At 38.4% G+C, this 27,498-nt stretch overlaps 1 protein-coding gene across 1 annotated transcript in view; it reads right to left on the bottom strand.

The window, feature by feature from the left end:
* ca16b (carbonic anhydrase XVI b) overlaps positions 1 to 27,498 on the bottom strand; it is a 252,954-nt gene that overhangs the window by 65,882 nt on the left and 159,574 nt on the right. The window contains exons 6-8 of the mRNA XM_088338154.1: positions 21,559 to 21,625; positions 15,064 to 15,221; positions 11,392 to 11,584 (exon numbers count right to left, since the gene is read on the bottom strand). Of these exons, the coding sequence (XP_088194280.1) occupies positions 11,392 to 11,584; positions 15,064 to 15,221; positions 21,559 to 21,625 (418 nt within the window). The remainder of the gene's footprint in view (positions 1 to 11,391; positions 11,585 to 15,063; positions 15,222 to 21,558; positions 21,626 to 27,498) is intronic.

The following is a 27,498-nucleotide window of genomic DNA, read 5'->3' as shown; positions in this document are numbered from 1 at the left end:
AGATTGTCGCAATCATTTAACACAGCGAGGGAGAGGTGCAAAAAAATGACGAAAGAAAAAAACACAGGGGAAGTTTATTTAATATACTGTACTACAAATATATATACGTATATATGTATATGCAGCATTATTATTCAATGATACTTCACAAACATTTAGAGGTGTGGGGGGGTTCTGGTTTTGGGTACGGCTACAACTGAAGATTTTTGTAAAAGGTGGCTAGTCACCGACTATTGAAAAGATTAGTTGAATAATCGTGTATTTTACGTATTTTTTCTTAACTGCAGCATTGAGTTGCGCTTATTAACATTGCACTATTATTATAATGCACTATTATTCATTGTGTTATTATTATCATAACTTGGGCCTGTTTTTCTAAGCAATATGCTGTAATTATTCGTTTTCTGACCTATTCATCCCGCTAGTTTTTTGTCTTCAAAGACTCTATATTACAGGTTTTACCCTGGAGTGCAATGTCTAATCTCGTTGCATACAATGTTTCACAACATTGATATCAATAACTATAAAACAATTCCAAATTTAAGTTGATTTAATTATGTGAAATGGGATGGTAAAAACGAAGAAATGAGCACAGTTGAAATAGATCTTGTATTGAACATACTGCAGATTGGAGCAAAAAAATAAATGAAATCTAGAACCTATTGCAGGGCTTGGTCAGTAGAGACAGGAATGAACCTATGTCCATTGTTTAGGTCAGGCAAAATAAAGAAAAAGAAAAATCTAAATAAAAGAAAATCCCAGTAAACCAAAAAGAAGCTCATTAGAAGCAGTCGAGCAGTAAATAAATACAGACGGTCCCTACTTACGGCCATTCAACTTACGGAAAACGGTAGATACGAACATTTTTTCAGGATGTCGGAAAATATCTGTACATTGCTGTAAGTTATATTTTGTATCGTGTGCACCTTTTTCCGAGTACAGGACAATACTGTAGTGCTTCTTTCCGCCGCTACCAGCGTGTGGAGCTATGAGAGCTCACCCAGCATCCACCCCGAAGAACAAATCGGCTTCATCTTCCTAATTCTTTCGTAAATATTATATACTGCATCTCCAGCGCGCTAAGAACTTTGACATTTTTATTGTTTAAAATCTTGCTCCCAAAGTTTTGGTACGTACTTGATGTTGACGTCACCATTTCTGTATGTTGATGAAACCGCTCTGGACAGAGACGCTATTGTGACTCTCAGCAGAGATTATATTTAAGGAGAGATGCACACTATGTGCGAAAACCGTGTCTGACGACAATAGTTGACAACGGAATCGAATGAAAATCATTCCCACGAAAAGGAAGAAGCTTTAAAATCCAACCAGTGAGTACTACCAGGAAAAGTATGTGTGTGTCTGCATGTGCAGTTAAACTTTGGAACAAATTGCAGGATGAGCTCAAAAAGTATTCACCTGTTTAAATCCAGATACCAACAAACAATATTGTCAAAGTACAGAGAGGAAGAAAATGGCGTCTGAATGAAAAAGCAAAAGGTATATGTAAGCAAATCAACACTGTTATTATTATTATGTTACTGTAATGGTAATAATTATTATAATTACTATAACTGCCATAAATTGTTATTATTGTCATTATTGGTTACTGAATGATATTAGGTGATTACTAGCAATATAGAGTTGATAGAGGGGTAAAACAAAATTAATCTGGTAGGATAAAAACAGTGATGGAAGTTGTGATACTGATGATAATGAACGGACTGTGTATCCACAGAGCCAAAATGTCAAGAGGTGTTAGTTGTTTGTAAATACACAGAAGAGCTAATTGTAGGACACAATTATTAATCAAATCAAAGGGGTATGATTTAATAAGCATTTGCTTCTTCCTACTACCTTTTGAACATGTACGATAATATTGTTTGTGTTTTGGTGTGTATTTTTTTTTCCCGATTCGTTGTTTTGTTTGATCATGTTGGAAATAAAAGTTGTATTCGTTCATTGTCGACTATTTCTGCTAATAATTATTGTTGAACGTCGCCTAATCGTTGCAGCCCTACCTTTGGGTTGATGTTTTCTTTGTTACGAATACAAAATAACAGATTCAAGAACGTTTAGGAAATACAAGCTGTGTTTTTAATATTTCACCAGTCAATGCGAGATAAGGCGACGTAAAGCGACAGATTCATGAACCACCGAAGATGTATATACATGTATATTGCATTTGTAAAAAAACACATCAGCTCACAAATGCACCAAGCATATTCGCAGATGAGAGCGTAAACTCTAGGGAAAAACACCAGGGTGAAATCCTGGCAGTGTTGATGAAGTGTGACAGTGCGCGAATTGTATTCCTACCTGTCGGGTGTCAGAAGCTTAATGTTTAATGAAAGAAGAAGACCTCATCATGTTTTCAAGTCGTCCGCTTGATGGGATGACATTTATTATTTAGAATACCTGCAGTAAAATGCAAAAAAAATACACCTAGATTTTCATTTGAATTTCTTTCCAACAATGTATGGTGGACAGAGATTTGATGGGTTGACTCTTTCACTGCCAATGACGGTTTTTGACATATATATACCGTGGCTGAAACAAAACGCCATTACCAATTTTTGTATATTAGCAGTGTCTGAAATAACGTCTGCCCAGCGTGCATCTTTTATGTCGGGCGTACAACTTACAAAATGTCTTCGCCCGGGTGGCCTACAACTTTTTTAAGGAAAAAAAAAAAAAAAAATCGTTTCCCCCCTGTTTGTCATTAGTTTCAGACACTGATATTAGCTATCTTTTCACAAAATGACCCACACTTACGAACAAAAATTTTCCTTTTTAGATTGCTAGTCGATCGAACTACCACAATACATCACCAACTACTGCTGAGGAGGGCTTACTTTTGTATTGTATTGTATTGTACAGTATTTATTTATTCAGCCAGTATAAACCATAAACATGAAATCCTTTGACACACGAACCTCTCAAAGTGACGCGTCGCCTTCGATTGGCGCAGGGTTTTTAGACCCAACTGCTGTGTTGGGAGTCATTAGGTGACCAAACCCCCCAATTCCAACCCTTAATGCCGAGCGCCAAGCAGGGAGGCAATCTGTAAGTCTTAGGTATGTCTCGGCCGAGGCTTGAACCTGTGCCCTACCATCTAGGCTACCAAGCTGGTCCATGTCTCTGGTAAATATATATATTTTTGCCCCTAGAAATAATGTTGCTAACTTTAAGGATTATAAAAAAAAAAAAAACTCTACTTAATGCTTGATGTGAGTAAGAAAAAATATCTGTTAAGGTTGATGGCGAATTATTTGCGAGTTGTAAGTATGCTCAGAAATAAACCAAATTCAAAATTGTAAAATACAATACTTGCCCTGCAACTGACAACTAGTTCAGGGTGTCCCCTGCCATCTGCCCTAAGAGCACTGGGATAGGCTCTAACACCCCTCGCGACCCAGTAAGGCTAAGCGGTGTAGATAATGGATTTAGGAAAATATAATCCCGAAATCAGAAGGTTGGCTTATGTGCGCAGAAAAAAAAGAATGCTTGGGGGTGTAAGGCAGGCACAGTGACCCAAGCCAACCAATTGCCCACGGCTGTACCGTGTCCTCATGTTCCCCCCTTACCCTATTTCTTCTTTTTTTTCAGTCAATCAGCATCGTCTCGATTGTGTATTAGAAGGACCAATTCTCATTTTATTGTGATAAAGAACGTTTTATTGCCTTTTTGTGGATAATAATGGGTCCCAGGATGGCGATAAGGAATGGTGGAAAACAGTGACAATAATCATATAGGGAAAAAAATCATTGCGAAGCAAAAAATATGAGTGAATGCCATTGAGACGTATAATATATAATTGTTTTCATCTACATATTTGAATAATCATTCCTAAGTACAAGTTTTTATCAAAATTTTAGGTGCGTATTTTTGTTAGTATGTGGCTATTCTAATGCAGTTTGAAAGGATGACTTATATAAGATGTGGGCTCATATTTGACTATATACAGTGCCATTTTTCTTATTCAAAGATAGAATATTCAAAGCAATTTTCTCATTTTAATATATTTTATTTTATTTTCCAGATAAATAAACCACATTGTTTTTTGATCTTCATTTTTTTTTATTTATTTTTTTTTATTTTATTTTCTAGATGAATAATCCAGATCAATGTCTCCAACTTTATTAATAAACAAATAAGTACGAAATAAAGCAAAATATTTTCACATCCGGCATACCAGAAAAATATTGACCATGAAGAACAAAAACAAGTGTATAATACATAAAAAATTGGGAAAATATCCATTCAATTGAAAATATGAGGCCAATATTGGCCTAAATGCACTGCACGCAAGGACATTGCACCGCACCATAGTTTCCTCGTCTTTAAAACACAAAGCGATTAAGCCAAGGTGTGCCTTTGCCTCTCATTGTCGCCAAACACTATTGTGTTCAGATAAAGAAGCCACAACAAAACCTTCCCCTCCTCCACACACACACACAACCTTGACAGCTGTCACTGCTGACGATAAAGCCTCCACATTGTTGCCTCTCAATATGCATTCTTTTATTGCGGCCCAAAGAAAAAGAAACAACAAAATACAAATCTGCTGACGGCAAAGGGAGGGGGGCGAAGCTCCCGCTTTTTGGTAGGCGACGGAAGAACGTCGGCCCGGCATTCATCTGCAACGCTGACCTTACGCCACAAAAGCAATTTCCCGACTTAATTTGTACGCCTCTATTTTTGCCGCGCCGCATATTAAAAATGATGGCTGATTGGCCTCGTTAGAAAGCTCCAACTTCATCACGACCGTTCCCAATCAATTTTCTCCGACAACACCGCTTTAGTCTTTCCCATTAATCTCCGTCCGTCTTGTACGCGCGGGCGACTTCTTCATAATTTTCTATGAATAAAAAATAAAAAATACAAATGCCAGATGTTCATAGGGAGTTCACGATAGGAAAGAGACAGCAGCGAAAATATATATCGTGAGATAAACAGGACCGCCTGAGGGAGTTGCATGTTCAGAAAATAACGCAAAGCCGTCCCCCTCCTGGAGGTTTGCAGGCCTATCAGAAGGAAGTGGGCTTTGGAGATGCAAGCAGACGCACACATGCCAAAAAGACGAACAGAGGGAAAACTGTTAAAAGTAAAGTGATTTTTTTCAAGTTGTAAAATGCAATTTTAGAGCTTGCCATATGTGTGCTTCTATACACAAAAACTGTGCAGGCTTCGTAGACCTTTAACGGCCGAATTTAAGGACTTTCAAAACCAATTTTCCATTTTCTCCAGCACCATCAATAGAAGAATTTCGATCTGGGAGTCATGTATTTTGCAGAGTCTGTGATTTTTAATCTTGCATGAGCATTTATCAAGAAATATGATTTTTAGATCTTGAGTAAATCTTGGATATATTTGTTTTTGTGATAAATTCCTCCCCCATGCAGGAAGTCCTTCCCAATAGTTTACCACTGGAAATGGTACCTTAATGTTTTGCATGGCCCATAATAAATGTCCATAATTGATACGGAATACTTGCAGTAATATGCATTTAATAGTACCTTGTTTAGCATGCACCTGTCTTCCTGGGTGTGACCCGTAGGGTGCAATAAGGTTTCAAAGGACAATGCAATTCAAACTAATGCCAGCTGCCGTTCCACACAAGGGAATATGAAATGCAATAGCAAAGGGAAAACACCAGAAAGCAGTGTCTGCGTCATTTTTAACCAGACTTGTTAAGAACCATGGCAACAATATCAAGCATTTAGTGTCCTTGGGCAAGACACTGAATCCCTATCGCCCCCAATAAGCAGGTTGCAATGCTGCATTGCCGCTATTGGCGTGTGAGTGTGTGTGTGTGTGAATGGTCAAGTGTGAAGCACATTGTAAAGCGCTTTGGGAGATCTTCATTGACTTGAAAGCACTATAAAAATGCAGACCATTTACCATTTACCTTTCACTCAAAATCAAGCACTTTTCAATCTTTGAAAACCATAAAAATTCAAGCATATCCAAGAATTTAAAGCACCCGTAGGAACCTTGTGTAAGAGAAATACGGAAAATAGTGCAACAAGCATTGCCTCGACTGCTGTGCTTGATATCATTTTCATCTGTGAAATACAATATGAAAGTATGAGCACTGACTATGAGAAAACATCATGCGCAGAGCCCTTTATTGATTTCATGTAATCTTATTTTGCTTTGTCAATAGTTTTTACTTTCCTCAAAGAAGTGATATACACTGAGATCGATTTTTATCCTTAGCCTAGCTATGCTTAGTGGACCGGCTTTTTAATAAATCATATCAATGATCGTTCTGAACTGAAATCCACAAAGGGCAAAAAAAACCCCAACAAATAATAATAATAATAATGATAAAAATAACCGAGACAATAATTTACCCTCAAATAAAACTTCACATTTGTTTAAATCACATTTTATTCAGTAGTATTTTGAGATCATTAAAAATGAATATCTGTGGCAAACAGTGCTAAATGTGTGTAATCACTCGCACTCATTTTTCCTTATATTGGATAAGACTGCAACTATCAAAAGTCAAATATTTAGAAAAACCTCAGAAATATAAACAATTTCAATTGATTATATTTTTTATTTTCTGCCAACAAATCAGCAGTAGAGTAAACCTGGTTTGTAAATATTTATGCTTTTCGCACCTACTGAGTGGTGTCAGTGCTACCAGAACTAGCAGCTAAAAGTGATTTTAACTGTTAAATACAAACATTTGACGCAGGCAGCTAATGCTAGCTGTCGCATCAGCAAAGCTGGTCGCTAATGCAGGGAACATCATCGGTAAAGCTAAATAGGCTAATCGGCAAAGTTGAATATTTGCATTTTGTTCAGATTAAACTTTAGAAACAACTCAAAATAAGGAGAGAAGATATAAATGGATTTTTACCTTAAAAAGGAGAACTGGGAGGGAAGCCTTTAAATAAGAGAAATCCACCCTGTCCTAAAGCCCTTCCATCAACCCCCTGTTTTTATTAAATCTTAATGGTTAAAATAAGAACAGATTAGCCCTTAGGGTTGTGGGAATTAAAGAACAACAATATGTTTGGCCAATAGCAACAATGACGTAACAGTCAAAACAACGGACAAGAGACTGGCATCCTATAAAATGTCGTTTACACTTGTCCAATCTTAAACATTGAAACAAATCCTCCAAAATTGATACATTGCCAAAGTCTATAAGAAAATTTTAATCAAGCTCAAAATTGTTCATACAAGTAATCCCTTACCTTACAAAGTACCTGGCGGGAAGCCAGGGTCTAATTAGTCTACATCAAGGTCCCCTAAATTTGTATTATTTAAAAAAAAGAATCACATTCTTCAATATACATGAATGAGAAATTAATGAAAATAACTTTCATATTTTTCATTTATATAAATGATTGCAAATGCCAAGGTGTGTATTTTGTGTTACGTGTTTCGTCAGAGCGCCACATGTATATGTAGTTAGCGGACCACCTTTCTCACACCAGCCACACTTTGACTTAATGCTTGGTTTCAAGCTGTCAGAGACACTTTTATCTTCTCTCCCTGTTCTGCATCCTTCCTGCCAGGCAGAAGACAGGGCAAAATTGAGATGCCCACCCCAACTAGAAGCTAAAGTTGTCATCATTACCGATGAAACTCACCTGTGCCCGCTTATTTGGCGCCAACCGCCGCGGGTTCTGATTGGCTCCCTGTCTCTACCTAAACTTAGTCCTGTCTGTTCCCTGTTGTCAGTCCGTCTGCGAACATCAGTGAATACTAAGCAAGCCTTTTTCGACCCCCGGCTCCCACCTGTCCAGTATTTGCTCCCGTCTGTCTACGGCTACGACCTGTTTTGCTCCTCACCACGTCTTTTCTCCCGTCCCGGCTTACGATTTCTTTTTGTCCCCGACTACATCTACTCTTCCGTTCTGGCTTACGACTCACTTCCGACCCCGACCATGCCTTGCTCTCCCAGTCCCGGCTACCGACTCGTTTTTTTCCGTCCCTGACACCGCCACGGCTTGCTACGGAAGATCCACTTCCGTGTTCGTATCACAATCCGAGTACGAGAGCGACTTGCTTCCCGCGTCCAGCGAACACCGGATCGTGGCCGCAGCCCTTCCTCTTTCCTTCAATAAAATTCGTGAGAAACGTAACGCAATTGGGTCCTGTTTCCGTTCTGGTCCTGACAAAATTCAGACACAATACAAATCCCAAATAGCAATTTTTGTACACAATTTATTTTAATCGTTTTTCTGTTAGACCCATTTCATCTTGCCCATTTTTGCTCTAACCCGGTTGGTCTCGTCACTGATAGAAGACGACAACGTCATCAAACATTGCTAATATTGGGTGGACAGTCCACTCTTTTTCCTCACCACGGTCTCACATAACTCTATGGGAAATACTGCACTTTGTCCTAACTGCTTAGTATAATTGTGACGTGTGAAGGACAACTCAAGTCAAAACCCCTGAGCAACGCCACCAAACTCAAACTTTATTATTTTGAAACATTCGCTCGGTCATGGTGACACGATAATGCGGTGTGCACGCCTGTGTAATTAATAACAGTAAATATGGCTGCGCTGTTCCATTTAGGTAGGCTGCGGCCATAATTGTGAAGAGTGGGGGGCTGAGTGGGTGTGTTGCCAAACGGGCCGCGACACGTTGAATAGATGAAAGTCCCCCTGAATTTGATCAATTAGGCTCGTGTTTACACTGCTATTATGCTCCGTGTCAAAAACGGGTTTTGAAAAATGGCCAATTAGGGTAACCTTTAAGCGTCAATTTGCAATCATCTAAGACGAAGAGTAATACGCCCAAAGTCAAAACACAAAACCAAGAATATCATTACCGTGGCATCCAATTTAAAGTGGATCCCTCTGCATGTACAGAGGATGCACACGCATGGACAAAGACAAGGCATCCCGACAGCGGTCATTTTGAGAATCATTGATTCAATGAGCAATTCAGTTGATGTACGAGCATCCTCTTGATTGACACGCAATACATGTTGTTCCTCTATTGCAACCAGTAGAGGGCATTTCAATTGAGTCCAAACAAAATGGAGCTGCAATCTACTCAAGCTAAATCACTGCTAAGAATTATCGCTGCACTCTACTGCTAATTTTTACGTAATCATTTTGCAAATGGAGTTACATCTGGAAAGATTGTTTGATCGGTTGTTGATTCCCTTTTCCGCCGACTACTGAACACAGAGAAAGCACAGTCGCCATTAAGCTGCTGTTGACCACAGCTCTCCTGCTATGATCACATTCGACCTTTGAAGGCCTTGCACAGGTTATTTGACAGAACTGAATCAGATTTTTAATAAGGTTCAATTTTCTTTTGCGATCAAATACACTAATTTGTTTCTAGTGTTTTTAAGTCTGATTTAGGGTGTTTAATTCCTGAAAAAAAATAATTCTCCAGTGGAGCTTTGATTGGTCATTGCCAGACCCCTCAGCGAATTTTTAAGAGAATTTCTTTCAAAATGACCCTTTGGATGGGTAAAATGGTATATTGTGTTCTTTAACTCATTCTGTGCCACATTTTCAGAAGCATTATCCCTGACTCCTGAAACATTAAACTATTTTTTGTTTGTTTTTGTTTTATCAAAGAAGAAAAAAAACAATTACAAAGTGTTTGGGGTGCAGCCGATCAGTAAGTATCAAGCCTCTGGTAATGATGGATGAAAAATCACCATTGTATGCCAGGAGTGGCTTTGTTTATATTTCTCACATCAAGGGAGCACCCACTTCTTAGTCTTGCTTTCTGTATCCATCGATTGAAGTGTGTTTGCAGCCCCGTTAGGCGACTAAAGGCATAGTGCAGCAGTGTGGTCAGAGTAGCGAACATAGGGAATAGACAGTTAAGGCGTCAAGCATCTTTCTTTCTGAAAAGAGGACAGTTTCTGCGTCGTCGTCGGGGCAGAGGAATCATGTTTTGTGCATCGCCATGATGACCTTAATTGTGTAATCACAACAACAGAAACATTGAGTGCTGAGAAGTTCTTGCAAGGTTCATGCGTCGTTCATGCATAAGTTCAGTGTTCTTGCAATATGATGTTATGTTGCAAGTGAAGTGGAGAGCATTGTTTAAATATTGGAGGTGCATCCTTTCACAAAAAGCCGTTTTTCTTGGAAATGAATATTTTTAAGAAACTAAGAAATGTTCAGCTGTTGTTTACTAAACAATGGTAAAATCTATAAACACACTTTAAAATAATAAATAAATAAAAGATGAGGTTTGAAGCTTTAATTTGATAAGTCAAAGGACTATATAGCTACGGAAGTAAATTTTCTGTCGGTCTTCAAAAATGAGTCAAAATGGCAAAAATTGGTCGCTTTTTCCATTTGAGAGAAACGTCTGGCATTGTATGAGTTAATCTAAATTCCAAAGACGCAACAAATATAAGATAATGAGTATTCCTTCCAATTAAAATATACAACTATGGGAAGAGAAATACATGTTTTTTTATGGATGGGTATTGGTCGGGTTTTCTACATGGTGCCCCGGGCAAGCAAGTCACCGCCCAAGGACACCTGAGTGGCCCAGGGATAGGTTCTGAAAATAGATAATTTAGTAACATGACATCTAATTCAATCATTTAGAAGGACTTTACCCAAAATTAAAGCACTTTTCAAACCTTGAAAACACAACAGTAAAATTTAAGCATTTCAACCCCTTAGAATTACTGTAAAGTTCACCTTAAATCCCAATCCAATATGTACCCAAAGTAAAATGAATGCTGTTCTTGAACCATTCGGAGAATATGGACGGTTATGGTCTCGTTTAAAAGGTAAGACTCTGAAGTTTGGTCTCAAACTAAAATAATCACTGCAAGTACTACTAACATTGAGTAATCTGAGTTGGAACACAAAAGAGTGCAGAATGGGCATCTTAGCCGGAAAATAGGTGAGACAATAGCTGGAAACCTTACAAAGTACCTTGTCGAATTTTACTACTATCCGAAAAATTAAACAATTGTATTTTACACATTTTGATAATGGTAGGTAGTTTCCAAAAGTGGACATTTGGAGACCTACAGTTCACAGCCCTTCAAACTTTGCATTTGTGTATTTTACTTTTGGTCAAATTTTAGACATTCTGAAAGAGTTGCAGGCCATCGGAATGTTAAGGGGTTAAAGGATTTGCAGCACCTGTACAAACCCAGATTTTTTTTTCTCAAATTTGATTAATGGTCACAAAACGATTTCTGATAATTAATTCAATATTGACTAATGGATTGTTGCAAATACGGCCCTCATGTTTTGTTTTCTTACTGTGCAGCAGTTTCCTCTGTGTAAAGAAATTTGCTAACCTAATTGAATATGAAAAACTTGAAACAAATTCCTCACAGTGGCTCAAATGTCAACAGCGGCCAACCTAAGCGGATAGTGAAATAAACGGGAATGCGAATTGCAGCCAGCTACTCACCTCTGGATGCCTCAGTGCCGTGGCTGCTACTGTGAACGTCAGTCAAATCTTTCAGCCAGGCATCAGTCACTGCTGACTTGAAGACTTTCCTGTTATCCAGATCCTGCAGGGGACGGAAGTTGTTCCTCAGATACTCCACCGACTTGACGTGGTCCTGTTGCTCTGTTGTAAATATGGAGTAGAAGGCCTCAAGCTGCATAAGGGGGAAAAAAAAAAAAAAGAGTATTTTTCTCCTGTGTGCCTGAGGAGCGTAAACACAGTGCAACTGCCTGCTATTAAGTGACTACAGTGGTACCTCTTTATACGAGTAGCTCTACACACAAGAACTTCGATACAAGCATTTTTTTTTTCTAAGCAAACATCTTGCTGGGGGGGTGGGGGGGGAGCTGTTGGCTATATTCCTGTAGGAAAAAAAAATGTCGCGGAAGAGAAACCAGAGAAGCTGGCATTTACAAAAAAGTTTAAAGATTTTCTGGCCCAGTGGGGAAAAGTTGCTGCTTTTGTAAGAAAAACACAGCTCATTTTAATGGCACTTGACATATGTATTTCTCCCTAGGTAAGTTTCTTTATCTAAAGACCTGTAAAAGGGCGAAATAAATTGATGAATGTAAACTGAAAAAGGCAATTAAAAAATATAATTGCCGTAAAATATTTTGTGTTCACATCAATTAAAAATTAAGGTAACTTTAATTTTAAGTGTACAATGAGTATCGTATTTTCACGACTAAAAGGCGCACCTTAAAGCCTTTATTTTTTCCAAAAGTTGACCATGCTTCATATATATTGATCAATATCGAGTCACAAGGTCTCACAACTAAAGCAAGCAGACATTTTTTACTAGTCTGTATTTGCAAACAGGAATTATGGGGCTAAACAGACAGCTATGTCCATCGATGCAGGTGCTTCTCAGCGGATTTTTTCTTTAATTTGTCGGCATTATTGAATGTTTTGGAGTATGTAAATATTTCACACGGTTGGATTTACTACACTCACGTATGTTAGAGGACCATGGTTGCATATTGTTATTGAATGTGATGGCTGCAAGACGGCTTTGGTGAGCTACCCCAGCTTTATATTTTCCCAGGATTTTGTTTCTGAATGATCTTGATGTTTCTGTGATGAGTCTATTTTTAAATTCAAAGTGTTTAGATAGATAGATAGATAGATAGATGGATAGATACTTTATTCATCCCCGCAGGGAAATTCACACTTCCAGCAGTCTACCCCGTTGTTTATTAACAGATTAACATGATGCCCTAGGGGTGCTTGTAGCGGAGTGGATGACGTCACGCCAGTCCAAAAGTTCGACATCCCTGCGACAGATGGAAAACTTTTCTTTGTGAAAATCCAGGGATACACCACCTCGTGCTAGCATGTTATTGTTATGTGCACAGTAAAGAACCATTTTCCCCTGCACAATTAAATTCTTACTTTGCCGTCCACACAGTTGCCAGCGAAAAATAAATTATAAACTAATAAATGGTTGGCATTTCTTAAATCCCAAGAGTTTTACCTTCCTAATGATAAGTGGAATGACATATTTGAGTGATTGGTGACATCGTACAGACACAGTATCCGTACGTGTCTGAGACACGTATTTGCTTCTTTGGTAGCCATAGGAATATTAAGGGCTTAATAAGTTTGACTGAACTATCTGACTGTTTTGTTGATGTTCCCACTGTATCGCCCAATAGTCCGGTGCGCGTTATGTATGGAAAATATATGACAAAAAATATTTTTGGGGGATGCACCTTAAAACCTGGTGCGCCTTATAGTCGTGGAAACACGGTACATATATTTAAAAGTCTTGCACCGTCAGTACAACCGCCCTCTGCCCCCCTTCTGCTCCCTCACCTCAGCACCACACTTTTGCTGAAGTGACTCATAATTTACTTACATTTGAATTAGTTATTATCATTTTATTTATCTTTTTACTGAATTTCTATGTTAATTTGCATGCATTTTCAGTGATAGGGAAGATGTGTTTTATAGCTTTTTAGAATTCTTTTGATCCTTTTTGGAGGTAAGGAACGAGCCAATTGATTTTAATTGTTTCATGTCGGGAAAATTCACTTGTTACACGAGCAATTGGAGCCACGAGCACGATTCTGGAACAAATCGAGCTTGTTCGTAGCGGTACGACTGTATTTACAATAGCAGTACTGGACCAGCCAGAATCTTTCACACCGTTGGCTCACGGCGTCATAGTTAACATGGCCGTCGAAGGAGCTGTAACATCTCAATAGGGTAAAACTTGCTGCCATTGATTGGCATGACGGATCTGTTAGCTATTGCAATAATGACTACACCGTGCAGATATTATGGAATCAATGCACCGGACGCGTGCTAGCAGAGGTAAATTAAGGGTTCATACAAGAACGCGTAGGGCGCCGCTAACGTTGCAGCTGTGGTTAATACTGCTGCGAAAGAGCAAAATTCCATTGAGCCCGACACATTTCGACGGTATGCAGGGCTCGAGAGGATATTAGTCTGGCTAACACAGAAATTATAGCAAAATGCCTGCGCAGGACATGTGTAAAAAAGTGCTGGGCATGATTTGGAACGCATTGGCTCGCAAAATAAAATCAAGCCTGGGGTGGGTTCAGCAAGGTGGATATTTTACAGTCGTTCACAGCAAGGCCCCCAAAAAATAGAAAAAAACACAACAGTCAAAATATTATGAATTATACAGTGATACCTTAACGTTAGCCTGACACTTGCTGATGTGTCGCCTTAAGCTGCAATTTTTAATGTGATTGCAGACATGCAGCAACAAATGAAGACAGAAAACATAACAATACCTAATGATATATATTCTTCCTCCTGAAAAAAAGCGGCAGCTGTAACAGCCAATTTTTCATATTTTACCAATAAACCGAAGTGTAGTCAATTCATCAGACTTTTTGTAACATTGTGTTGCCCATTTAAAAGATTTACATAATTATATTGGCCTACGAAGCCAGGTCAGGAGTGTGTTGGTCATAATGTAATTGTTTTTCTTTAATAAAACGTTGCATGTGTTTAAAAGACATGGCTAAGAATGGTTGCAATTTCGCTCAAGAGAATTTTACATAAACATACATTGTTCATTTGAGCTTTTAAAAAAATATAGCAAACCAAAACAACTTCCGGGTTCCTGGGCTGCTTCCTGGTTCCTGGGCCCTCGCAGTAAACAAAAGACTGATGTTATGGCTGACGGTACAGTTGCATGTCAAATCTGTCTCCATCCATGTTGATGGATTTACAAGGCAATGCTCTAACTTGCGAAACATGTTTTATTTGAACAAGTATAGGTTGTATTACATCAGACAGATGCAAAGTCTATGCACTGTATTTTTGAAATTGCATTGACACATGTTTTCAATACACTGGATTGTATAGTTGCAGCTTTCACCAGCTGAAGAAGGAAATTCAAACTTAAATAACATGTCCCCTACTGTCCTGGTCCTTCTTTGATGGTTAAACATTGATTAAACTACACATATATATTTTCGAATCAAGTCATTTTGCTTTGTATCCTCAAAAAATTACGATTTGTTAAGAACAATTTAAAAAACTTGGGCTGTTAGCTACAAAACCCTAAAAGTTAATCAAATTGACTCAAGTAGAGTGATGGTCTATTGTTGGAGCAGATTAGAATAATTTTCAAACATAGCCATGCAAAACACCTACCTGCGAGTGAGACAGATAAACGGGCCTGGAGAAGATGATCCACTCCACCACCTTGCTACAGGGCGGCATGGTCAAAGAGCCGGTGTATCGGTAATAACTATCCACAGATGAGGGCAGGAGGTCCCTGAGGATGAAGGACCTGAGGTTGGTCTCCTTTTCTGCGAGCGACAGAAGAAAGCGCACAGAGTTGTTTACCAGCCAAAGCATCTTATCTTGAACGCCATGCACGTCTGGAGTTAAATGTATGCCTATTTCCGTCTGATTTCATCTCGCTCGCCCTCATTTGAAAGCGGCTCCATCACCGGAGAGATGTGCGCTTAAATGGCTGAGGGAGATGAGCGGTGGGGAGCTCAGTCAGGTAAAATTGTACGCTCTGGCACTGATCTGAGACTAGGGTGCTAGCCCGGTTCCGCGCCACAGAACAACTGTGGACACAGGGATTAGGAGAGATATGGCAGATTTGGAGATGGGCTCTATCTGATCGGGACCAGGCTCGGCTAACCAAACAAATGGGGATCGCTTTGCGACACGGCGAGGGGGGGATCCCTTTATCTTGGGCAAATATGTTGTGCTGGGGCTGAGCCGGCGGGTTTGTCCTAACCTCAGAAGCTGTGTTTATGTCGCATCTATTTTCCGGTGACCTTATTTTAGCAGCAGTTTGGGTTGCATTTGATGGGAGGTGCTGGAAGCGTGGGGTCTAATCGGGTATTCAATGCGCGGACGTACGTGCCCTATCGCTTGTGGAGTGCGCTGATGCTGATAGATGGATGACTGTGGGATAATGAGCATGTGGAAAGCCGCCTTTGCAGGGAAAGAGGCAAGGAGTGATTAGTAAGCAGCAGGAAGTGAGCCTCCCAACGACACGATCACACTTTGATGGCAAGAGGAGTAACGCATTTCACGGAAAAATTGTCACTGGATGCTTACTAATGTCGTGTAAGAATTTATTTGAGAATGACGTCTCATTTCAATCCCAATGCTTGAGATTATTTAGTGATGCCGGAATATCGACCACAAGAAAATATAACTTTATTGCTAACAAAGAAGAATAAGACTTGGAAGCGGACAGGACACACTTAATAAAGAGAATAATCAAAACAGCCCAGAAGATCATTGGCTACTCTATACCCAGTCTGGAGGAGATTACCGGCTAATGATACCACAGCAGAACAATTAACATTATAAAAGACTTCTCACCCATTTGACCTGTTGCCTTCTGTTAGATGCTCGGTCCCTTAAAACCAGGACCAAAAGGCTCAGGGACAGTTTCTTCCCCAGACCCCTCACCCTCATAAACAAGCACATAAAAATGGAAATATATATATTGCGAGTTAATTGGGATTTTTTTTTGTTTCTGCTAAATGTTTGTATTGCTGCTAAATGTCATTGCACTACTTTAATTGCAATACTGTTACAATGCACTATTATTATATCTCGGGCCAGTCTCTAAGCACTACTTTGTCATTATTGTTGTGTATTTATTCTGACGGTCTTTTATCTAATTTTTCACTGTAAAGTTTTTAATTCATATTTACCCTGGAGTGCCATGTCCTATCTTGTTAAATACAATGTTTTACAACGTCGATATCAATGACAATAAAGACAGTTCAATTCCATTCAATTCAAACAGAAGCAAAACTAGGACATGAACTATTTTTTCATTGAGATGGAATACAGAAAGTCCTCCAATTTGATTTACGTTTTTAGTTTAGAACGCCACTGTCTCTTCCAGCATTTGTCTTCAACACCAGAAAGTTTGTCAATACACCATGTTGTCTGTATGATTAGTTATTTGACTCAGGCAATAATTTCCTTTTTTAATAAAAACAAAATGTTTTATACATGATTTTCATACAAGATTCCAGTTCGTAAATAGTTTAAGTCGCATATAAAAATTGTTTTAAAAAAACAATCTTGCCTTTGAGAGTCAAACACTTTTTTTTTCTATGCTAAAAATTTCATCATATACGTTTAAAACCGCGACTTCTTTTTCTATTTTGAAAACTCGCAATTTCCTCTTCTGACAAAAACTAGTGTCTTGTTTATAAAAATAAAGAAAAAAGAAACTTCTTTTTCTCCACCAAAAACAAGCTTCATACTATTCTATATGGCAAACAAGAATCCTCTTCAACCAGGGCAAAAACAGGATCTTTGTTTCAGCTAAAACCTAGCACCTCATTTGCTGTTTTGAAATTTAACCAGCAGTAAGGTCTGTCTTTACTCTTTGACGAAATGTTTGACCGTAAAATTTGACTTAAGCAAAATCCTGGAGAGATGGCCGAGGTACCAACAGATCTTGTTCATAAATTCTTCATATAGTATTCCGAAAAGTAAACACTAAAACAGATTTAATATTTTGGTAGCAATCCATTATAAAAAAAAAACTAAAAAAAAACTTGGAACAGGCCAAGCCCGATTGTTTCCCTGCATGTTAGTGAGTCGCGCAGCTCTTTTAAAGCAGCAAGTGATGAAAAACTGAAACCCAAAATTCAGTATTTAATTATCAGTAATAGTGCGCATTAATGATAATTCCATGAACAAAGTTTAACAAAAATAATCAAGAAAAGAGCACTGGACCTTTGTATGAAATGAAAAATAATGTGATCACTGAGGGATGTTTCATTCCTATTTTTTCTTCTCTCTCCTGGATTTGTAGTGTCCCAATCATCTTGGCAAAAAATGAAACAGCAACTTGTCAAGACTGAATGGATGTATTTTTGCAATCAGGTTTAAAAAGAACAATAGCTTGTGGGGGAAAATTGCAACTGTGAAAGGAAAATCATAGACGGAGTACCGAGGGGAGCAACTTTCATCCCATGTGATTGCCTAGATGGAGTTTTAAGTGTTGAAATTCCAATGGCACAAATGAAACCGTTTTGAATTCTGCAGACAACTGGTGCAAGCTATTGTAAAGGTTTTACATTGTGTTTTCACTCACATGCGTGTGCCAACTTGTTTTATTCTGAATTACAATTTAAAGTCTATTCCATTTGAAACATCCATTCATTCATTATCTGCATCGCTTATCCTCAGTAGGGTCGTGGGGGTGCTGGAGGCCGTCCCAGCTATCTTCGCGCAGTGGACACGCTAAACCTGTTGCCAGCCATACACAGGGAATACAGGGACAGACAACTCACTCGCTCATCCACACTTAGAGACAATTTGGAACATCCAATTAACCTGAAATGCATGTTTTTGGAATGTGGGTGGAAACCGGAGTGCCCGGAGGAAACCCACACAAGCACGGGGAGAACATGCAAACTCCACACAGGAAGGTTCGGTCTCATGACCTCAGAACGTTGTCGCACACGCGCTAACCACTGCGCTGCTGTGCTGCCCCCGTTTGAAACAACTAAACCTAAATCCTTTGGTGAGTACAACATATTAAACACTGGTAGCAATGGTGGCGTAGCACGACCTAATGACAATATCATAATATGACGACAGTCCTATTGACGACTGTAGACGTCAATGATCAGTTTTCCATTTTAGTGGTGAATGATCCAATATCTCATTTACTGCCAGTTCAATTGTCACAGATCTTTTGACAGGCAACGAAATACAGTGTTCCTTTGCCATTTGGCAATTCAACGTTCGTGTCCTCAGTGCCACGCAGGGTTATCTCTATTAAAAAGTACCACAGATGAATACATACTGTGCGTAGTTACGGCATGACTTCACAAGGGCCTTTGCATGAACTGTCTTTTGTTTTCTGGTGCTGATTGGAGTTATTTGTTTTCAATCAAATAACCCAGTATATAGGCCTTAGGCAGTGACGTAATCATGCAATAAGAAGCTTACAATATGGACCTTGTTTTTGTCTTTAACTTTCAACATTAAAAATAAGATGATTTAGTTCATGTCGTTCACAAAAATTTGTGATTTACCATGCTTGTTTGATCTCGCTCCAAAGGTGTGCTCCGTTGTTAGGTCCCGTCTATTGACAATCTTGTGTGTAGCCTGACAGAAGCATGAACTTACAATCTTTAGATATGTGAACAACTAGGCTCCCACTAGGGATACAATTATGGCATTTTCTGTTGTGGGGCATTAAACAAAATGGAAACGTCCTGGAGAAATCAACAAATTACGGATCAGGCTTTTGTTAGCTAGTAAGCCGCAGTTTGTGTTTATCATTCATATCATAATGACGAAAATGCGCCTGTAAACAGATTCATTGTACATCTACATACACAATAGTTTAAAAGTTTAGGGTCACCAGAACAATTTTGAGTTTTCAATGAAAAAGTTACACTTTTATTAATCCAATAAGTTGTCCAATAAATGTGTTATTTTGCCCATATTACACTTGTCCTTTTGTTGGCCAGTCTCAGATATTGCTCTTTCTTCGCCACTCCGCCTAAATGCCAGCATTTTTGAGTCGCCTCTTCACTGTAGATGCTTGCACTGGTGTTTTGCAAGTACTTAAAAAAAGAAAACTGCTAATTTAGGACCCGAAAAGAGTCTATTTCTCCAGAGACTAATATACATGTCACCCTGTTTGGTTGTCCCTCCCACTTCTCTTTCCACTCTGGATAGAGCCTGTTTGTGTTGCTTTTAAAGGGAGTAGTAATACATTGTTGTAGGAGATCTTCAGTTTCCTAACAATTCTCTTTTCTCGTCTATACTGTCCAAGTTTAATCCGACCCATTTACGGCCAAACCACCCTGAAAACACCTGATCTCAGGGATCTAAGCAAGGTTGGGCCTGATTAGTACTTGGATGGGAGACTGCCTTGGAATACCAGGTTCTGTAAGAATGTTATTTGGCGCACGTTCTGCTGCGACAACACTGACGCTACCTCCCCCATGCAGATGGCGGAAATGAAATTGCCTAAGGGGACTAATAAATTAAAATATTAATTAATCATACCCACAAATGTGATGCTATAGATACTTGACTAGCTCAAAGGAAGGTCAGTTTTATAGCTTCCCTAGCCAGTCAAACTGTTTTCAGCAGTGCTAGTAGAATCATTGCACAAGGGTGCAATCACCCAACAGCCTTCTAATGCAATTAGCAAACATAATACACGATTAGAAGACTGGGGTGTTGCTTGCTGGAAACGGGGCCTCTATACACCTTACGTAGATATTGCCTTAAAAAACAGACAGTTTCAGCAATAATAGTCGTTTACCATGTTATCAATGTATTGAGCGTATTTCTGATTAGTTTCATGTTATCTTCATTAAAAAAAAAAGCTTCACCTTAAAAAAATTGTGTAATTTCTTAGCCACTCCAATGGAAGTGTACATTTCTATCTCATTCTATAAATACTATATATTTACTTGATATGGGTAGTTATGGAATTGATTAAGTGTGAAAATTGACCGAAGGCTTTACTATGGTGATCACTATAATCCATAGTATATTATTGATCATATACCGATGTTGGCCAACACAGACAATTAGGTTGTAAAACAAGTCACAGACGTCAATGCAAGCACAAGTACCGTGCAACCCGCTGCCGTGGTGAAGAACATTTAAACGCATCTGCCCAAGGCCCTCATCATTCATGGATAGACTAAAGCTGACAGCGAAGCAATAATTTAAGAGGACCATTCAACGCAACACAAGTCATGAAATGTTCACGAATGTGAGTCTTAACAGGACGTAGTATTTAAAAGGAGATAAACGTGAGAGCTAAGTGGCCATTAATTGGAGTCCAATGTAAAGAATGTTTCGGCCTTCTGCATACGAGTATTGCGAGGAGGACGAGAAAGGCACAAAGGCCCAGGCAGTATTTTTGCTTCCTTTCAATGCTGATCGGTGCTCAAAACTGGTCTCCGAGGTCTAATTTAGCACTACGACCCTAGTGGGTAAAGGGAATCAACCAACGAACAATATATATATATATATATATATATATATATATATATATATATATATATATATACATACATACATACATACATACAGGGGATGATACAGTTACTTTAACTGGAATACTTTCAATTACATTTGGGTTACTCCAATACCAATTATGCTAATAGAAGACAAAAGAAACTAAATTTGAATAAAATTATGACTCACAACACGTGGTAAGCTTTCTCTCCTGGCTTTGATCTCCGGCATAACATAAAATGCGACAGAAACAGATAGAAAATAAATCCAAACAGCTTGCCAACATCATTTTTGCTGTTCCATGTATTCCGATACTCCCCAAGCCTGCACAAAATTGTATTCATATTTAGTTTGTTTTGTCTTTTATTAGCATATTTGGTATTGGAGTAATCCAGAAGTAATTAAAGGTAATCCAGTTAAAGTAACCCTACCCAACCCAGTATATATATATATATATATATATATAAATATATATATACATATATGTGCAAGCATTTCACACACATTTTAAGCACTTTTCATTCCTTGAAAACCCAACATTATAATGCAAGCATTTTTAAGGATTTCAAGCACTCGTACCAGCCCTGTAAATGAGTGTTGCATACAAAGCACAATGTTTTTTCTTCTTCTTCTTTCTTGCTCTTAATTACTTACCATGATGAACTACTCCTTTCAGGCCTTGGATGATGGGCTCCACGGCTGGGTTATCTTTTTGGCCGAGCTGCAAGAAACGTAAAGACAGCAGAGATTACAAATGATAATAACCTTAAGACAATAACTGATGGGAGGGGCTTTGTGACATTTATTAAAAAACACTCAGGGAGTTGATTAATTTCATATGATCAGAATGCGTTATGCTTAGTGACAAGCAATATCTTAACGATTAACTTTAGAAGGTTCAATGGACTATTTTTCATGTGGTTTACCAAGTAAAGGGCAATCGTTTTATATAATTTTGTTTTAAAGGGAACTGTGTATCATTTAACACCTCAAAGTGGTAAAAAAAAAACTTCATATTGAAAAATATTGATTGATTGGGGCGGCAGTGGCTCAGGAGGTAGAGCGCTCGTCTTGGGATCAAGGGATCCCAGTTCGAATCCCGCCTCGTCCGTGTTACTTGTCGAAGTGTCCTTGGGTAAGACACTGAACCCCTAATACCCCCAATAAGCAGGTTAGCGCCTTACATGGCTGCAAGGCCGCTATTGGGAAATGTGGAGCACATTGTAAAGCGCTTTGGGAAGTCATTGACTTGAAAAGCGCTATATAAATGCAGATCATTTCATTTCATTTCATTGATTTGAATGAGCAAAAAACACATGAACTATCATATAAATGTGCATTTTGTAATTACTAATAAGTCAAGATGTTTGTATTTATTTTACATACGGGTTCAAGGCCAAATTCAAGCACTTTTTAAGCACTTTCAGTGCCAATTTTCTAATTACTCCAGTACCCGCCTGGGGGGTTATGACGCTTACATGAAAACGCCATACAGACTAATGCCAGCTGCCATTAGTCTGGAGGGAAGAAAAAATGCAATGGAAAAGTGAAGCCTACAGATGCACGTCATGTCATTTTTAAGCAGACATGATCTGTTTTGAGTCATTTAATGAGGGGTCTATCGAGTCAGACCGTCGGGCAACATGGCAACAATTTCAACCATATACCAAGCAATTCACTCAAAATTCAAGTCCAGAAATTTGAATCATTAACCTAACACACATTTCATAGTGCCCCGTTTGGGTAAAGCATGCACAGCCAGTCTTTTTGGCCACGACACATAGGGGCTTTATAGGAAAATTCCGTACCAACTAATGCCGGAAACCGGTAATCCATTGCCATGTATTTCAACAAGTCATTTTCAAGCAGACTTGTTGAAATACATGGCAACAATGTCAAGCTTCTACAAGCGCTTTTTAATCCTTGAGAAGATTTCAAGCACCTGGACGGACACTGTAAAACCAAGAACTGCTCCTCTGCAGTTTCCTGTCCTTTGCGTTTTTTATGTTGTCCCATTTGATTCTATCTCCATATGCCTCGCCTGTCATCCTTGCTTGTCTTATGACAGAAGTATATTCCGATTGCTTTTTACTCTGTGTAGCGATCACAAGGAATGAGATACAACGGGAAATAAACAAAACATAAACAAAACAAGAATATTATTGACCCTCTCCCCTGGTTTACAAGGCGGTCAAAACAGAAAAAAATGGCACTCCGTTGAATGTAACTGAACATAAACACGATTTAAATATTACAGTGCTATCCCATTTCCGTATTTACTTGGAAAACCATGAATAGGAAATCAAAGGGAAACAGTGAGTCATAAAGCAAAAGCCTGGTAAAATCGTTCACATCCTCTCCACGACCCAGTTTTGAGCGCCGATCTACCAGTTGAGAATAACTGTTCTAAGAGATCTGCACCGCTTTCTTATGTCATCAATATAAACTCACTTTAACTCAAGGGTATGAATATCTTTGGAGTTTAGCTATGTATCCTTGGAGACAACTGATTTTTTTTTCCTACTGTTTTTTTTTTTTTTTTTTTTTTTTGAGCCGTCTTCGGTAGCTGTTATTTAATGTGACGTTTCTAATTCAGAGATGTCGGAATTGAAAATCTTGAGGACAAACACTATTTACACCTTTTAATAGGGTGGCGGACCGAATTGATTGAATATACGAACAAATATGCAGAAATCGACATGTTCCATTTCTTTATATTTGTTTTTAAATACGTTTGTTTCATCAAATTAATGACGTTAATTTAAAGAAAAATAATATATTAGGTCACTGTTTGCTGATCTACTAGTGAACCCAAGAGCCAAGAGAGGAACCGCAGGTTCGAGAGCGTTCTCCATTCGAGCTTTGATGCTATGTAATTTATTTGTCCTAAGAGATTCGATCTGCAACCTAAGTGGAACTGTTTAAATCTAGGCTTAAAACACACTTCTATTATCTAGCTTATTAATGATCTATATTTCCTGTTGGCAATATCTGTGTATTATTTGTTATTGCAACATCTATTGCAGCCTGGTTATCCTGGAAGCGGGTACAGTCCCTTCCCAAGGTGTCTTTATTTTCCTCATGTTGAGGTTTTTGAGTTTTTCCTTGCCCTCATGTAGGTTTTAGATCAGGGGATGGTGAAATAATAATCTGTAGTTTGCAATAGTCTCTGGTCTGTGCAGCCCTTTGAGACTGCTTGTGATTAAGGGGTATACAAATAAACATGACTTGTTTTAAGCACTCAATTCGATATTTAGTCTTGTGGTGTTACTGTAGTTGTATTTGTTGAGTATGTTGTAGGTTTCTGATCAGGTGATGTTGTAATGGTGGTCCGTGCAGTTTGACACTTTTTGGGATTAAAGGCAATACAAATAAACACTTGCTGTTGGATTTTTGGACTATTTCTGTAGTATGTTGTAGTATTTCTGCAGCAGTATTTTTGAGGCGTTACAATAGTAGTGTTTTTGTAGTATTTCCAAGGTAGAATTTTTGTGCCTCATCTGTAGTTTTTACTGTAGTTGTATTTTTGTAGTATTTTCTAGGTATAATTTTTGTGTTGTATCTGGAGTTTTTACTGTAGTTGTATTTTTGTAATGTTTCTTTTTTAATATTCCTGTAGCATTATTTTTGTAGCATTTCTTTCATAATATTCTCTGTAGTTGTATTTTTTAAGTAATTTCATAGAATTTTTGTCATGGTTTTTTTGTTTTTTGGTGGGGAGTATTCTGGTTACATAAAAATTGTTGTATTTTTGTGCCTTGCTATGCTAATAATTCTTTGTAGTATTTTTATAGGATTTCTATTCATTTGCCTTTAGAATGACAGCAAAATAATACAAGAGGTCCCTATTTTCAACGAATATATTTTATAATACGCTTTGTTGTTATATGTAGTATGTTTTATAGTAAGGTTGAACATGTTTTTATTAACAGTAGTTTATTTACCATCATATAAATTGTCAAGTTATTTTGACCATTTTTGTTTGGCAGGCCGGATGAAAAAGCCTGTAGGGCTGCATGTGGCTCGCATGCTCTAGTTTACCTACCTCTGCTTTATGGTGAGGCACCCAGGCCTTAAGTGTGTTTACTGTGCTTTGTGCTACATTATCTATGTCCCACAAAAAGTGATGAGAACCGATAAAAAAAGGTGCCGTGAAGTAGCGGATGATCTTCCCATGCTTAACATTAATTCAGGTCAGTCTAACCAGAATAATTACGTGGAAGCGAATGCTGAATGTGGATAATGCACGCACCTTAGAGGCCATTAATAGGCCTATGGGGATCTCCAGAAAAGTCCTCTCATTGATTAGAAATGGTAAATCGGAGCCGATGCGTATGTATGCGCACTAAAACCCCTCGCTGTGTGAAACGCTACTCAGCGGATTGTGTATGGGGGTGCTAATTGCAGTAAGCAATAGGCCTGTCAGGATCCAACAGAGGCATTTACCGTAATTCCCGAACTTTAAGGCGCACTGCGTCATAAGGCGCACCCTCCCAAAAGGTCCTTTTTCATCTACTTTTCAAGAATAATGCACACTGGCCATTTAGGCGCATAAAATTGAGACTACATGAAGAGCTTCCGTGGGTATGGTTACATAATATTGCAAGGCATTGACATGTGCCACTGACCTAAATCGCAAAACATGGTATAGAAGGGGAATTAACACGAATTGCGCCGGTGAGAGTATTATAAGGTAAACACTAGAGGACATATAAAATGGCATTAGAGCTTTTCCCATTATCACACCATTTGAACTCAGCTGCACAAACACTGATTTGCATAGTGCATTCTAATAGCTTAAAAAGTCTTTCTACTTATTTACCCGTGCGGCAATAACTTCCCGGTTTAATATCTATGCATACGTAAAAAACGCTTGCACAGCATTTTGTTGAAATACTTTGTTTTCTCCATTCTCAACCATTCATTAGTGAATAAGTGGAGAGACTGTTTAACTTGGACTTATCAGAATGAACTAAGCAACTTAGTGTTTCTTTCACTGTGAGTATAAATGGTAAGATAATGCGATAAAGACTAATGGATTGACGTGTATCATTTGTACCACTAGTAGTCTAGTTAGGGAAATGTTTCTCAACTGGTGGGTCGGGACCCAAAAGTGGGTCGCGGACCTATTTTCAGTGGGTCCTGGGCCTTTGCCTTGGCAAATTAATGCGAAGAAGAAGAAAATAATTTAGGGTTTATTACACTTTTTAAAGCCTCATTATGTAATATTTGATCACTACATTGCACTGTATTCTCTAATGTGAATGAAAACAGTGTTACAGAGCACAGCGTAGCAGCAAGAAGCTAGACAAACATGGTGACAGCCTCTAGGTAGAGATTGCACAATTTAAATTAAATACAAATGTTTGACCTATGATATTTATAAACACTGACTTTATAATTGTGCAATAGTTAATTTCTTGTTTACCTAGAACTGAATACAAATCAATGGTTTCTGTTTTTTTTTTAACCAGTAGAAGGCACTAAACATCACTCACTGTCTCTACAACAGTAGATGGCAATAATGCCCTGCTCTGTCTCTTCTTCCTGTGGAATGGGCACACTTAAGAGGGACCATATCTCATTTTATTTTGATTTTGTTGTATTGTTTTGTTTTTATAAATTATGTGCCAATAATTACAGGTCCCAAAAATATTAATAAGGGAGGATTGAGAACAACGAAAATGGTGTACAAGTGTCTGCCATTGAAGCACTGCAGGCGGTATAGTAAATGCTTTGAAAATGTTTTCTTCTTAGCTTTTCACCAGTACATTATTCTTAACTACATAAATAAATAATTTTCAATGTTCAGGTGCACAATGTAATAATATTTTGAATGTATTTTAGTATGTGGCTATTGTAGAGCAGTTGTATTGGTTGCTCATTAGATCCAGCCATAGTGTATGTGAATATACGGTAGTTTAAGTCATTTGGGTTTTGCTGCTCATCTTGTGTTTTAAAAAATAATCAAAAAATAAAGGTATATATATATATATTTGAAACTGCTAAATCATTTCATTTAGAAGTGGATATTTCTTCTTGATTTGGGGCATTGCTTGTCATTTGGGTGAAATAGTGGTTACTGAAGTCAGACCAATTGAGAACCAGCGGTCTGGTAGTAATTCCAACACATTCGATTCCCATTGCATATTTCTTTATCGATTTCATCAATCATTGCTAGATACGGTATTACCGTGAAATCTTGTATGGTAAAGCATATCTATAATTACTGTATGCATTTCCCGTATGGTTACGCAATCCTATCCTGGGGCGGCAGTAGCTCAGGAGGTAGAGCGATCGTTTTAGGATTAAGGGATCCCAGTTCGAATCCCGGGTTGTCCGTGTTACATGTCGAAGTGTCCTTGGGTAAGACACTGAAACCCCAATACCCCCAATAAGCAGGTTAGCGCCTTACATGGCTGCACAGATCACGGCCCCTTTTGGGAAATGTGAAGCACAATGTAAAGCGCTTTGGGAAGTCATTGACTTGAAAAGCGCTATATAAATGCAGATCATTTCATTTCATTTCATATTTTAACTGTATGAATTCCCAAGTTTGTCCATTGCGTTCTGTGGTTTATAAGGTGTAGACTT

The sequence above is a fragment of the Urocampus carinirostris genome, chromosome 6 (genome assembly GCF_059441175.1).
Source record: "Urocampus carinirostris isolate Australia breed hairy pipefish chromosome 6, RoL_Ucar_1.0, whole genome shotgun sequence".
NCBI classification, from domain to species: domain Eukaryota; kingdom Metazoa; phylum Chordata; class Actinopteri; order Syngnathiformes; family Syngnathidae; genus Urocampus; species Urocampus carinirostris.
The sequence above is the reverse complement of the archived record's forward strand: the minus strand, read 5'-3'. Positions and strand labels throughout refer to the sequence as shown.